General features: G+C 39.4%; 1 protein-coding gene across 2 annotated transcripts; it reads left to right on the top strand.

Moving 5' to 3' along the window:
- The first annotated feature begins 13643 nt into the window (after positions 1-13643).
- LOC146706910 (uncharacterized) lies at positions 13644-14549 on the top strand. Of its 2 annotated transcripts, none has more exons than XM_085458205.1 (2): positions 13644-13721; positions 14321-14549. In XM_085458205.1, the coding sequence occupies exon 2, from the start codon at positions 14331-14333 to the stop codon at positions 14547-14549; it is 219 nt and encodes a 72-aa protein (XP_085314331.1). In that variant the 5' UTR covers positions 13644-13721; positions 14321-14330. The 2 variants fall into 2 exon arrangements, with proteins under 2 accessions (XP_085314331.1, XP_085314332.1); XM_085458206.1 differs by lacking the exon at positions 13644-13721 and adding an exon at positions 13731-13823.
- Positions 14550-15301: the final 752 nt, after the last annotated feature.

Here is a 15301-nt window from a genome sequence, read left to right as displayed (position 1 = left end):
TCTTTATAAATAAAAGTAAGCCGTAGTGTAATTTAGCTTGTACACGAAGCCAGAAAAGTTTATTATGCATTTGATCGATACTAGTGTAGTATGAACATCTTAACATTACTCTGGCCGCCCTATTCTTGTCACGGCTGCGGCAGCAGTCGTGTGGGGTTGAAGGGAAAAGGACCCAATCGTAGGCCCTGATGATGCAATGAATGAGCTTTATTTACATGATGTGATAATACAGAAACTAAGAACAAACCTAAACTGGGACAATCTAACCAACAAATATAAAACCGTAATTCAGAGGGAAAACATGCTATGATGATATGGTAGCTGCCTGAAATGATGGTGGTTTTCCTTTAGTGCGAACAACTGCATGTCAGTTTCACACTTGGTCTAACAGTCCGTCACTGGTCTTTCAGAGCCGTGAGCTTCTCTGACATGTTATCAATTTTGCACTCAACAAGCACAGTCTGAGTACTCACAACCACCGTGAGCTTCTCCAAGATGTTATCCAATTTTTGCTCAGAGAGCATAGTCTGAGTGCTCACGACAGCCTCGAGCTTCTCCAAGATCTTACCGTGCTGCGTTCAATGATCCCATTTTGAGAAGTTGCGACCCGTCCCATCGTTTCCATCACAGCGGGCAGCCTTGTGGGAATTTGAACAGCTGATTCCGCTTTCTTTAATCTGCGATAAGAAAGGGCCAAGCCAGCTCCGATCAGCAAGAACCCTGTTATCATGGTTCCAAATAGGTAGATGTCTTCAATGTCCTCGATCGACAGTCCCACCAGGAACACGACTCACCAGTTTTTCAACCCGTCCATCATGTATCCAGCAGGGAACGTCCCTTCAGAACACTCAGCTCACCCCAGGCTTCTCATTGAGAAGAGGGTGTCAATTGCGTTCAGGGACCAGTTGATCAAATCCATAATTCCTCTTTTAGGTTTTAGAGAACAGACCGTGAGAGTTTTCCAGGGCAAAAGTAGAAAAGTAGGCGGTACTAAACAAGGACATTGAGAAGCCAAGCAGGAAAGATAAGGAGGAGGGAGAGGAGAAAAGTGCGACCGCCTTCGTCAAGAGCCAAACGAGAAATCTACTAGTGCATTAATGACATCATTCATGATTGAAGAAGTGATATAGAAAGAGCATTTCCAAGCCATAGCTATGCCCTGTCCCATTTTCTTAATAACAGAGTCCATGTGCTGAGACCATGAAAGGTGGTGATTTATGGTAACACCGAGTAGTTTAATCTGGGTGACCTGTTCTAATACTGATCCGACTATGGAAAGATTCAGTTGTGGAATGTTGACTAAACGTATTCTACCTCCAATTAACATAGATTTAGATTTAGATACATTTAGAATCATGTTGTTTTTACTTATCCAGTCAAACAAGCAAATCTTGTTGTAATACGCTGGTCAATTCGAAGTTGTCACTGGCTGAATAAAACATGGTGGAATCATCGCATACATAATTTTTCATCCAACACAAAGCAGCTGGTGAAAATCCATAACATTTTAGTTTATCAATCAAAAGATCATGATTTATTAAATCAAATGCAGCACTTAAGTCCAAGAACACAACCCCAACCACTTTCCCATCATCTAGATCAGCGGTCCCCAACCCCCGGGCCTCGGACCGGTACCGGGCCGCGAGAGTTGAGGCTCAGGTGTGAAATTTACGGTTTTCAGGGTTTTTATCGGTTTTCAGCGTTATTTTGTTATCGTTTTTATCGTTAACTCGGTTTTCCTGGGTCTTTTCATGTGTGTTATGAATAACTCTTCTATTTTTCGGTACCGGTACTAGTTTTATTTTGTTGTATTTTTCCGCGACACCTTAAAGGCCGGTCCGTGAAAATATTTTCGGGCATAAACCGGTCCGTGGCGCAAAAAAGGGTTTTTTCTGTCCTCAAACTGTTCTCCCATCAGTCTGGGTGGAGCTTTTTTCTCCTCCTCTTACCTCATGTTGTGTGCTTTTGTTGTATCAGCCTACTCACTGACCTGTCTCCCCAATGTGATGTTTGTGCAAAGTGTGTTGGTTGGAGGGTTCTTTTGTGAGTGCGCATGCGCCAACCAGCACGCTGCCTGCTGTAACCCATAATTTTCTTCGGGATTAATAAAGTATTTCTGATTCTGATCCTGAGTAGCCTATTGACACCATTAAAAACAACATTCTTATTTTTTGGAGTAGGAATTATTTTAAATTCTTTCCACTGCAGTGGAAATAAGTTGCATGCCAAACATCTATGTGACATAGGAAGGGATAGAAACTTGGCTGCAACTTAGAGCAGTTTACCTTCTATATTATCAGAACCTGAGGATGCATCATCAGGAAGTGATATTAATAAACGCTCCACTGTCACAACATTCACTGCCTCAAACTTGCCATTCCTTATTATTCATGATAACATCCTGTATAGGACAATGTGATGGGGTGGGATTGCTTCTGCTCTTATTAGATTTTAAATTTGTTACTTTATTGCTGTTGTAATTCTCGAAATTATTTTCTATATCCTTATCCTTAGCTTTACTTATAAACATTCCATCCATGTTGATGTGTGACACCACCAGAGCGAGCTCTCTACCCATTATATTATTTAAAACTTTCCACCAGAGGTGGAGCCAGACATTTGAAACACCCGGGGCTTAGCCCTAAAGGGTAGTATGCATGTGGGATTTTTTTTTTTTTTTTGGGGGGGGGGGGGGGGGGGGGGTAGAAATGACTGAAAGATTAATAGGCTCTGTTTTGAGTTTTGTTAAAAAAAAAAGACTTCATATAGGAAAAAAATATATCACATATGCAGGTCACCTTAAGCTAGGTTTTTAATTAAGCAGCGAGGCAAAACAAAATCAGGGCTGTATCAAGACACAAGGACTAAACCCCAATTCAACCAGACCCAGAACTGATCCGGAATTAAAACAGGACTACAACATTTCAAAATCAGGACTACTGAGGACTTAACCAAGACAGAACCAGAATCAGAACTAGATGATAGTAGCACTAAAAATCATCATAGACCTGCACTACACTTATTTTTTTTAATTCTACCAAAGTCCACTATTTAGATTGAGAAAAGTTTATATAATTATTTAGCCTTGTTGTGCAAACAAGCCTGCATAACTTAATAAATGTAGAATTTGAAAAATAACAAACCTAAAAAGAAACACTAGGTACGAGATACATGAGGACCTGTGATACAGTGATACTTTTGGTAAACAACCATGTGACTAACATGTGTGTCTCACCTGCTCTTGTTCATCTCTGTTCTGTCCTCATTCTCCATCTCCCTCTCTGTTCCTCTCTCCCTCTCTCTTCCTCTCTCTCCCTCTCTCTTCCTCTCTCTCCCTCTCTCTTCCTCTCTCTCCCTCTCTCTTCCTCTCTCTCCCTCTTTGTGCTGACAATTATCAAATATACAGTTGAAACCAGATATTTACAAACTCTTCAGATAAAAACACTTTTTTAATTGTAACATCAAATCAGAGTAAATGTTTATTTTTTTAGATTGATAAATATATAAAAAAACATATTTGTTAACTTTAAGAGTAAAGAGAGAAATTGTCTATATTTCTTAATTGCAAATGGCACCAAATTGTATTCAAATTGAGCCACACTTATGGAGCTCCACAATTCTTTTCCTGGTGTTTTGGTTGACATCTCTTGATTTTCCCATTTCAAAGAAACAGACTCTGTGCTTTGCCTTATATGCATCCACAGGTGTGCCACCAATTTACTCACATGGACTCTACTAACCAATCAGAAGCTTCTTGGTGGTGGTCAGAGGGCCCGGTGGCGCCTGTGTCCGGCAGCCTCGCCTCTGTCAGTGCGCCCCAGGGCAGCTGTGGCTACAATGTAGCTTGCCATCGCCAGTGTGTGAATGTGTGTGTGAATGGGTGAATGACTGAATGTAGTGTGAAGCGCTTTGGGGTCCTTAGGGACTAGAAAAGCGCTATACAAATACAGGCCATTTACCATGTCTTCAGCTCAGAATGGAATCTCTGGAGTTTCTTATTAATTAACAATAAACTTAGTGTATATGTACTCCTAAATTTGATGAAAGTGATAAAAAATAGACAGCTCTGTCTCTCTTTATTCTGACATTTAACTAATTCAAAAGATATTTCAATATTTATTTAACCAAAACAAAACAAGTTTACTCTAAATTGATGTTGTACAGTAAAAAAATGTTCTTGTGTTTTCCATAAAGTGTAAATATCTGGTTACAAATGTGAATATCCTGCTGTGTACTGAAATCCCTCTTGTTTTGCATAGAAATATACTGAACAACATACAAAGCATAATATATAAAATAACATCTACCAGAGTTTTTTCTTTGAAAGAAGCTCCTCATGTCCATTCTTGTATATCAGTGCATTACTGAAGCGCCTTGAGGCGACTTTTGTTGTGATTTGGCGCTATATAAATAAAATTGAATTGAATTGAATTACTGAAACCGATTTATTTAGCCGTGGAGGGAAACAACTGAAAATATGAAATAAACACACATGTAAGCTAAGACTCTCTAAAGAAACAGCATTGTTGTTGTTCGGCTTTTCATTTCGCCATTTGTTGATTCACTTGAAGACCAAGTAACGTAATATGGGTCAAGTGATCAGTTTGATATCAAGCTTTCGTGATAAACCATCATATTTACATTATTTGTACAGTACGAATGATTTGCTTTGGTACCTGGTCGAACTTCAGTTCTGCCTGGCTGCGTTTCTCCAACAGCTCACTCGCAGGCAGCAGCTGCCCCGCCCCGCTTAGTGTCTGAGCTCGGATCATACCAATATCAGGGGGGATTCATGCACAGTCGTAAATTCCCACAGTGTGCACTATGTGCTTCGAATATTGTGTGTAGTTTTTTGCTTTATACAGTTGTCAGCCAGGCATCTAACTATGAAAAAAAAAAAATTTACACATGATATACAAAGTTACACGTGATGTGTAAAGAAGAGGACACCCATACTACATTTATTTGATATTTGAAGGACTCATCCAGGCTGGAGAAACTGATCAGGAGGGCTAGCTCTGTGGTCGGCATGAAGCTGGACACTCTGGTGACAGTGGCAGAGAAAAGGACATTAAAGAAACTGATGGACATTATGGACAATGCCAGGCATCCTCTGCACACAGCCATAAACAACCAGAGGAGTCTGTTCAGTGACAGGTTGCTTCTCCCAAAGACAAGAACTAACAGACTTAAAAACTCCTTTGTCCCACACGCCATCAGACTGTTTAACTCCTCTCTGGAGGGGAGGGGGAGGGGAAACAGGAGGACAAAGGAGGGGGGAACAACTAAGCTGTAGTGCCTCTTCACCTCACTGTGCAATACCTTTTGTGCAATACTTTTGTAAATAGTCAACGGTGCAATAGACTCAATACTTGAAATGTGCAATTCACTTGTATTTTTATTCCTATTTATTCTATTTATCCCCTTCGTATATTTTATTTATATTGTCTCTGTATATATATGTGTGTGTGTATAACTCTGTAACTTCTGTCGTTGCTGTGCTTTTTTGGAAATCGAATTTCCCAGAGGAACCCACCCGAGGGATTAATAAAGTTCTATCTAATCTAATCTATTTATATTATATTATCTGTATAGCACTTTAGAGCACACCTTTCACTTTATTAAAAGCACTTCATCAAGTACTTTATTTAGCATTGCACTTTAAGCATGGATTTGCACACAAGAAGTTTAATTATTTATTGACGATTTATTGGGAACTTTAAAATCAGTTGGTAGCCTTATTTCAGATCCTGGTGGTTGTCTGTCAGAAGAGAAGAAGGGTGATTGAGATTGTGATTAAGGTTTACCAGTAAGGAAAACTAATTCAAATGTGTGTGTGAAATATAGGAAAAGTGGTGCAAATAAGTAGTGATGTGACGTTCTGTATCGAGGCTTCGAAGCTTGTGTCGAGTAATGGAGGGGGCGTTTCCGCGATGCGCGGAAGGCTTGCTTCATTTGTGGGAGGAGCTGAAAATGATGACGTCCGAAGCCTCGCTGCCCGGCTGTACCACGTGACTGGTTCATGAAGTGGTTCGCATTTGCCGCGAGCTATGACAGAGATAAACCCCTCAGACTTCAGTCAAAATGTGGGTGTTTGATGGAGAGTTGCGGTTAGTGAGAGTTTGGAGACAGTTTGGAGGTTTATGAGAGTGAGGAGAGAAAGTCAGGAGAGAATGGAGCCAGCTAAGAAGAGGAGGATGTCCTCCCCTGTGTGGGAACATTTTGATCTTATATCTCCCAACAAGGTATGTAAATTTCTACAGAAGATGTATTTTCATAATACTGATGGTGCAATACAATTTATGTTAAGCGGCTTTACTTTTGTACAAGGTGAAGTGTTTGCTATGTGCCAGGGAGCTGGGATATAACAACAACACCTCATCCATGCTTAGGCACTACAGAGCTTTGCATGAGAATAGGGGGAACACTGATTATGGAGCAAGACCAGGTGAGCATCAAATGCCATGATAATACAGCATGTTACTAAATGATATAACAATATTATACAGCTGTTATAAGTTACGTGTGTGATATTTATATTTGTGCTTTGTCTTTATTGTCTTTCCTCAGCAGAGCAATCTCAAATAGATGAAGACCTGGTTAGCATGGTGATTGAGGACTCCCAGCCATTTAGCATTGTGGAGGACAAAGGATTCAAAAGATTTGTTAAATCATTAAATCCTACCTATGTTCTCCCCACTAAAAAGGTCATAAAAGCAGTGAAAATTTAGTTTTTACAGAATAAAATGTGGGCAGGACTGACGCCTCAGTGTGTAGCTGTCCATACCTCAACGTTACAAAAGCACCACCACTGTCCACACCCCAACCACACCTCACAGTAAATGATCATTTCCATTTTAAGCATTTCCAAATGATCATTTTCCATACTGCCAGTATAAATATACACAGTGTACTGCATCACTACAATATAGATGTTTTACACACTCCTTTTGTTGTTGACATTTACGGGCTGTGTGCAAAAGGCCACACTCTTCAAATTCATGCCAACTAATATTTTTACGTCCAGTAGGTGTCCTACTAGAGCAAATGAAGCTTCAAGACGCTTTGCGCTGGGGTGAACCAATTGGATGAAAAGCTTCAGTGCTTCATGAAGCTTCATCTGCCATCACTACAAATAAGTGTTTGTCTTTCTTGCCTGTGTCCTCTTCAAGGTGTTTGGGCAAATGTTTCCCTGGTGGTCCAGACACCATTTAAAGGTTCCGGGAGAGACCATTGATAAAGAGAGTGTGGTGAATCTTTTTGTGCTTGGGTTTTTTTTTATAATATTGGGTTTGGTGTAAAATTAAAGTGTGAAATGTTTATTAATATAAAAATGTGAAATGTATTTATGTATTTATTTATTCTAATTGATATATTGTATACTGTGGGGGTGGATTTGTGCTGTGAAGAAGCTCGATGAGTTAATTGTTGTAAGGAGAGCTGTATAGCAAATAAATACTTTTTGTACCACTACACTTGTCTTGGTCCATCTCACTGTGTTTCCAGCCGCTAAGGGCCGCCTTGTTACATGTAATTAGATTTTTTTAAAGAAAAAATGCTAAAACTAAATGCTTTTATTTCTATTTTAGTAGAAACTCTTACAATAGAAAACTTCTGTTCAGATGAGAATTGAACAAATACTCAAAACATAATTTGATCATTTCTGGAGCAGTCTTCAGGAGCTCCACATGTCAACATGCCAATGATAAAAATGCGTCCTCCTAGATTAAAATATTTTTAATGTTAGATTTAATTTACAGTCAGCTCTTAAAAATAAGATCAGCATACCAAGGAATAAAGACGAGCAAAATATGCTGACATAATATATGTCAGCACATGTCTTACTCTCCAAGTAAGACTTTAAAATTAAATAAAACGATCCAGTAACGGATCCCAAAAAAGTTGATCCTGTTCATCTGGATGTAGCGTTTTCAGCGGGAGAAATGCTTCTCCTCGATTCAGAGATGGTCTTTCACATTTCACGTTGATGACCCCCTTGACTCCCCACTCAGTGTTCCCCCCTGTCCATTGATCGTTGATCAGTGGTTGTTGATCAATGGCCATGACAATTTGCATATTAATGATCAAGAAACTCACCTTACAGCCCAATGTTAGCCACTAGTGCTAACATTGTCACTTGGATGAGTGACGAAACGTTTCTCTCACTGAAAAACGCTACATCCAGATGAACAGAATCAACTTTGATTTGCTCAGGAAAAAAAACTGAAATAAGTCAAACATTAACATTCCTACAATGCACAGTGGTGTTTTTGTCTAGCTTGTCTATGTAGCCCATTTAATTAAAAACCTTCAGGAGTTATGGAAATGTAATTAACAAAGTCTACAGACACAATGAGCAGCAGTTAACACCTTTAAATCTTGAGCATACTTCAGGGAGAGAGACATTCAGCGGGGCGCTGACAGCAGTCTCTGTAACCAGCCCGGCCCAGCCCTGGTTTAAATACACTCAGAACAAAAGTATTCCACAGCTGTTTTTTAAACCTTTGACCCTCTTTAATCTCCTCTCACAGTGATTGCCCCTTGTCTCTTCCCCCCATCTTCAAAGATGTGGTTAATAAAAGGCTTCACCACCTGTGGAATTTCATAATCAGAATCAGCATACTATATTAATCCCTAAGGAAATTATGTGGGTTACAGTTGCTCCAGTATAGTAACAGAAACAGAAACAGACTAGACTATTTAACAATACAATATGCTACAGATTTAAGAAATAGCTAATATATATAAATCACTCAATAATAACTATCAAGGATTGACAGAGATGATTATAAATAAATATCAAGAAAATTGACAGCAACATTACTGAGTAGAAAAGAGTGTGTACAAAAAGGTGTAACTACTGCAGAGTTTACAGTGCATTAGATGGAGGAGCTGCACAGGCAGATGGCATTACCTCAGCTCAGGCACAGATAGCAGAAGAAAAATACAAAAAATCCAACAAATACAAAATAAGTAGGATAATACTAAATGAAACATTAGTCATTAATTAACTGCTTTCTTGTAAAAAAAAAAAAAAAAAAAGGCACATGTCATGGTAGCCCTGATGCTGATGTGCTTTCCTTATCAGACAGACGATGGTCCAAATAATGTAGTTGTAGCACCTGATGACTTCCCATGAAAAAAACAAAAAGAAAACTGTGTTGATGATGATTATACCTGCATCAAATATGATGGGGGTGAAATCCAGCTGTGACTAAACATGTATTATTCAAAGATATTATTTTGTTATAATCAAATTAATTGCATTATATTAAGGGCGTAGATTTGGTTTTGGCATCGGTGGGGACGGATGATTCAACCACCGAACCCTGCCCTGTTTCTCTTTTTTTCCCCTTTTTGTCTTTGCTTCTTGATATAAAAAAAGGAGAAATATACTTGCCTACATATGCTATTCTACATGCTTTTAAACCATTTAAAATTACAATTCATAGTTTTATATGTGAATTGTATAATGTTAAATTGCTTAAGTATTTTAGACTTTAGTTTACTTCAGCCATATTCCATATAAATCAGGTATCATACAAAAATAAAAATAGAGTCAAGACAATAAAATAGAATAGAATAGAATAGCCTTTATTGTCATTGTACAGAGTACAACGAAATTGGAGTGCCACTCCCTTGGTGCAAGTTTCAATAATAAATATAAATGTAAAATATAAAAAGTACAAAAAAACAATCGTAAGTACTCAAACAATATTATGTACAATATATACAGGATAGCAGCATTAATATAATGACAGTGACGGTATGGAATAGGTTCAATTGTTTTTGTGCTTATTCACTACGGTGATAGCTCTGGGAAAGAAGCTATCCCTGAATCTGTTTGTCCTGGTTTTATGTGACCTGTACCGTCGGCCTGACGGTAATAGTTCAAACAGTTGGTTGCTGGGGTGAGAGTGGTCCTTGATGATATTGCCAGCTCTGCTGAGGTACCGAGAGTTTGCAGTGACCTCCAGGCTGGGCAGAGAGCAGCCAGTGATCTTCTGGGCTGTGTTGATGACCCTCTGCAGTACTTTCCTGTCTGCAGCTGAGCACCCTGCATACCATGTTGTTATGCTCTCTATGGTGGCTCTGTAAAATGTCACCAGCAGCCTCTCCTCCAGGTTGTTCCTCCTGAGCACTCTCAGAAAGTGGAGACGCTGCTGGGCCTTTTTAACCACCACCGTGGTATTTGCAGTCCAGGAGAGGTCATCAGAGATCTGCACGCCCAGAAACCTCATGGAGTGTACCCTCTCCACACAGCTCCCGTGAATGTAAAGTGGGGCCGGGTCTGCTCTGCCCTTCCTGAAGTCCAAGATAAGTTCTTTAGTTTTCGTGGTGTTCAGTTGGAGGTTGTTAACTGAACACCACTCAGTCAGTCTGTTGACCTCATCTCTGTAGTCCGACTCCTCCCCCCTTGAGATGAGTCCAACCACTGTGGTGTCATCCGCGAACTTTATGATGGTGTTTGAGAGATGGGTAAGGGAGCAGTGGGATGTGTAGAGCGTAAACAGGAGGGGACTCAAAACACATCCTTGTGGAGACCCGGTGCTGAGTGTGATGGTGCTGGACCGGTGGGGGCCGAGTCTGACAGACTGTGGTCTATTTGTCAGGAAGTCCTTGATCCAGAGGCAGATGGGGGTGGAGAGTCCCAGGTGAGACAGTTTCTGGACCAGGATCTCCAGGATGATATGATTGAATGCTGAGCTGAAGTCCAGAAAGAGCATTCTCACATAGCTTCCTCGGTGCTCCAGGTGACTCAGCGCAGTGTGGAGCGCTATGGTGATAGCGTCCTCGGTGGAACGATTTAGTAGGCAAATTGGTGGGGGTCCAGAGTGGGAGGCAGACCGGCCCTGATGTGCTGACAGACCAGTCTCTCAAAGCACTTCATCACTACAGGCGTAAGTGCAACAGGCCTGTAGTCATTTGGGCTGGCCACAGCTGTCTTCTTGGCGATGGGGATGATGGTGGAGGTTTTGAGGCAGGGTGGGACGGTGTTTGATGACAAGGAAAGGTTGAAGATTTTAGTGAAGACTCCGGTCAGTTCGTCAGCACATGCTCTGAGAACCTTTCCATGTATTCCATCAGGACCTGCCGCCTTCCTGGGATTCACTGACCTTAGAACACACGTCACTTGGTGCTCCCTAAGTGTTAGTGTGCCAGTGCTGGGGGCGGGTGGAAGTGGTGTGGCAGCTGAGGGCCTGGTCGTCTCAAAGCGGGCGAAAAGAATATGACTTTAAGGAATTAACAACATTACTTCAGTTGTAGTACACCAACATCTCTTATACATTAGCACTAAGGGAACACTGAATGACCTGCTGGTTTTTGTCCATAAAGCTACTCATCTAAGATTACCACAAAGTAAAAGATCTCTCAGCAAAATTATGCAACATTTTAGGCACTGTTGCTCCGATCAAATCAGTGAGCTGGGATTTTTTATTCCAAACATGAACTACTGTTACAGAAACAGACATGGACTACTAGTGTCCCACACAACAACTCAATGTGGACTATGTGAAGGGGCCACACACATGCCTTCTCCTCTCGTTAACTGAGGTAAACTGCTGGCATATCTATATATACATCTATACTGTTCAGTCTCTCCTGGTGGACATGGCATACAGCAGCATTGTTTAATCTCATTCGAGTCATTGTTGACCTTACCCATCTTTTTAGTCTTCTGAGAGCACTGAAGCTTCTTTCAGCCTCAGTACATGCGTGTTATCCTCAGATTAAAATTATTACTATGTGCTTGATGTGCCTCAGCTTTGGCCCTGGCTCTTCCCCTCTGACTGCACTAGGACATATTGCCACATGATAAAATAACACACTGATTCATGCCATATAAAATGTGAGACGTGTCAATTCAGATTCTTTGTCAAATAAACACTAATGAATCAATTTACATCAGCAGCTGACAATTGTCATGATAATAAATACTAGTTAATCTACAGCACCAAATCATCAGTCAGTCACCTGTGAGCTCGCCTCTGAGCCTCATGGCAGAGCTGCCTGTCACCTGATGAATAACAGTGAGACATTCCAAATACATGCAGTCACACATGTGCTTCAAATACAGTCATGAACCAACAGGTCATCCCCCAATTTCACCTGTGATCTTGTATCACCATTGCTCTCTGAGCTTTGTGTTGGTTCTTCTGTCACCTGACAAACAGGACAGACATGACAATAAGAATAAAATGTGGAGCTGCTTCAGTGTTTCTGTCAATTTGTGCAGATCTTGACTCATCAGTAATGTTTGTACGGTGAGAGCATTTTTAAAACAATTTGTGCAAACTACACTACAAGGTGGAATATTTGCAAAATCATAACTACCATGATATTTTGTCTCAAAAATTAACCCTATGAATATGTCAGTACCATTAGGATGAAATTATTGTGTCACCAACATTTTAACGTTAGATATATAATTTTAACAGCCTCTGTAAACTAATATCCTGGCTGCTTGAGGCTGCTGTTTTCTCTGACAGTTTCAATCAAAATTAGAAATGCTGCTCTGAGACTGAGAGAACTAATAGTGCTGCATGTTGTGCAGTTAGTTTCCAAAACACGTTATTCATGGTTACATACAATTTTAGACTGATGTGGGCCAAAGCCTAGCATAGCCTGTAACGTTATTATGACGGACACATTTTATGAGTGAACTTGACTTTAAGCGACTTACAGGTTTCTTTGAAAAATATTTTCTTATATCCAGGATCTTCCTTTTTGCTGCCGTCCTCCGCTCCTCCTGGCAGCGGAGGCTTACCGCTGCAAAAACGAAACGGAGCTCCCTGAAAGGCACAGCCAATCACATTGGCCATAACTCTTTCTACACCGCTGGGTGAATGAGACGTTGACAGATCGTTTTTTCTTTCTATCGGGTCTTTTTTTTCTTTACTCGCAGAGATCAAATTATTGGTGGGGACACGTCCCTTCCATCCATGCCAAATCCATGCCAAATCTACGCCCTTGCATTATATACATATTTTTTTCATTCAGCGCTTTACCATCAGCTTGTTATGTAAACAGGAACATTCATCCCTCATTTGGCAGAAAAAAATTGAACATAGCTCAGTCTCTCACCACACTCTTTATCCAGGTTACCTGCACTGATTTTTTTAAATCCAGGAGATGTCACTATTGAGCGACACACCAAAAGGGTTACAACACTTCATCTAGCCACCACTACTGTAGCGCATCAAATGTTGTACAGGCGATACATTTTTGTATATACACCGAGATAATTACGAAATGACGATGTTTTATGGATGCAGTCATATATCAAAACCTTTTCACTATTTTGTTTTTTTATACAAACCCCCTGACATTGTGTTTGCTATTTTGTATTTGTATTTTGTGCTTTGTCAATAAAGCGTATTCAAAAAAACAAACAAAAAAAACTTTTCACTAGGAATGCAAAACTCAACCAATAGCCGATGGTTACACAGTCACATGATTATTTCAGGCTTCCAATGTGTTGCCTGAGTAAAAAAAATATTTATAACATCAGCGGCACATTTAAAGGTGTTTATTTCAATTTGGATTCCATGAAAAACACAATAATTAATAACAATAAGCGTGTTAGTATTTAGCACTAAGGTTTTGAGCAATTATGCTTATAATTAACGTAAATTGCGTTCAGGCACATGTTTAGTGATCTTCAGCATAGAAAACACAGATGAATTCTGAAGGTGAGGGCTTCTCTTATGTCACCACAGGTTAGTTTGTGTTGTTCATTTTAATTTTGATTAACTTTAATTTTCTTGTGCAATTTCAATACAGATAATCGATGGGGTTGAGCTGGCTTCCTAAACTAAACTGTGAGCATGTTAAATAGATATGAAGATAATAGATATGAATCAGTTCCTTATTGCGTTGTAACATTGCTGGTGTCTCATTGAGTAAAACTTTACAATATCCTTTGCATGGGTGTACGTGTATCGTTCTAAATAAGAAATCGATTGAATGTCAGTGTTCCTATAATTCTATACATAGGCAGTAGTTTTGTTTACTTGCTTTACTTTGCTTTTTACTGGACTTGTCAGGATCTTCCAGCAAAAATAGTTAGACTCAGAGTATAGTCTTTTGATCAATTGATATTTGTTTCTTTTTTGCACACTTGACCTTTGAATGACCAGTGATGGAAAATGATTGTCACTCAACTATTACTTATAAGCGTACTTTCCCTTTAATGCTGCCTTGTACTTTAAGTCCACTTCCATTTCAGTATATATTATTTGACTAGTTACTACTTGAAGTAAGAATCATATTAACTGTCTATATGAATGTAGTGATCATCTTTTGGATTTTTTTTTAGCATCTTAGTTATGGGTCTGCGGGATTTGTGGAGTAACTACAAAGTATTGATTGTGATGGGCACAAGTCTGGGGCTGATCCACTGGGGCTGGTACAATCTGAAGGGAAGCCCACTGCTACGCAAAGACGGAGATGAGTATATTCCTGAACCTGGCATTGTTACCTACGTTTCCCCTCCTGCATCTGCTCTTCCTTCTCCTCCTCCAGCTGTTGCTCACAAGAGCAAGTAACCCGCACTGAGGTATGAAACTGTTAAAAACACCTGAAGAAAACGTGCTAAGTTTTTCTGCCCTTGAGAGTTTGTATAACTGAGCACACAAAGGGTTTGTAAAACTCAGAGCAGTTTCATCTACCTTTAGTTGTATTTTCAGATTTTCACAAGTTGGTGCTCCAATTTAGAATAGAATAGAATAGAATAGAATTCAACTTTATTGTCATTGCACATGCACAGGTACAGGGCAACGAAATGCAGTTTGCATCCATCCAGAAGTGCTTTAGTGATATAGATATATTACAATATATATTAGCAATAATATAGATATGTGAGTATATTACAGAAATGGGTCTATTATGGTATGTTATAATGTACATGGTATGAAGTATGTTGTGAATATTCTATAACTATAAGTATGTACAGGCTGTAGTTTAATTTAAAAAACAAACGAACAACTCTACAAATTAACTAAATTCCAGTACCAAAGAAAATAACTGATATTTGATACTACAGGGAAGATTATGATCCCATCCTGCAACAACAGAAATAATGGCAAAGAAGTCATATCTTGAAAAAGTTAACTTGTTAAATTTCAGCTATTTTCCCCAATTATAAGTTACATTTTTAAGATTAAATTTGGAGGGTTTTTTATGAGTTATTTTGATTATTTCAGTATAGGTTGTGAAGGTAAGATATATTTTTGAACGAAATTATAGAAAACAATATCTGAATAATTTTAATTATTGTAGAAGAAGAGCATAATGGAAA

This window comes from Copadichromis virginalis, linkage group LG6, assembly GCF_057382275.1.
Source record: "Copadichromis virginalis isolate Kocher_CV1m ecotype Utaka linkage group LG6, C_Virginalis_male_GT1.1, whole genome shotgun sequence".
Lineage (NCBI taxonomy): Eukaryota > Metazoa > Chordata > Actinopteri > Cichliformes > Cichlidae > Copadichromis > Copadichromis virginalis.
The sequence above is the reverse complement of the archived record's forward strand: the minus strand, read 5'-3'. Positions and strand labels throughout refer to the sequence as shown.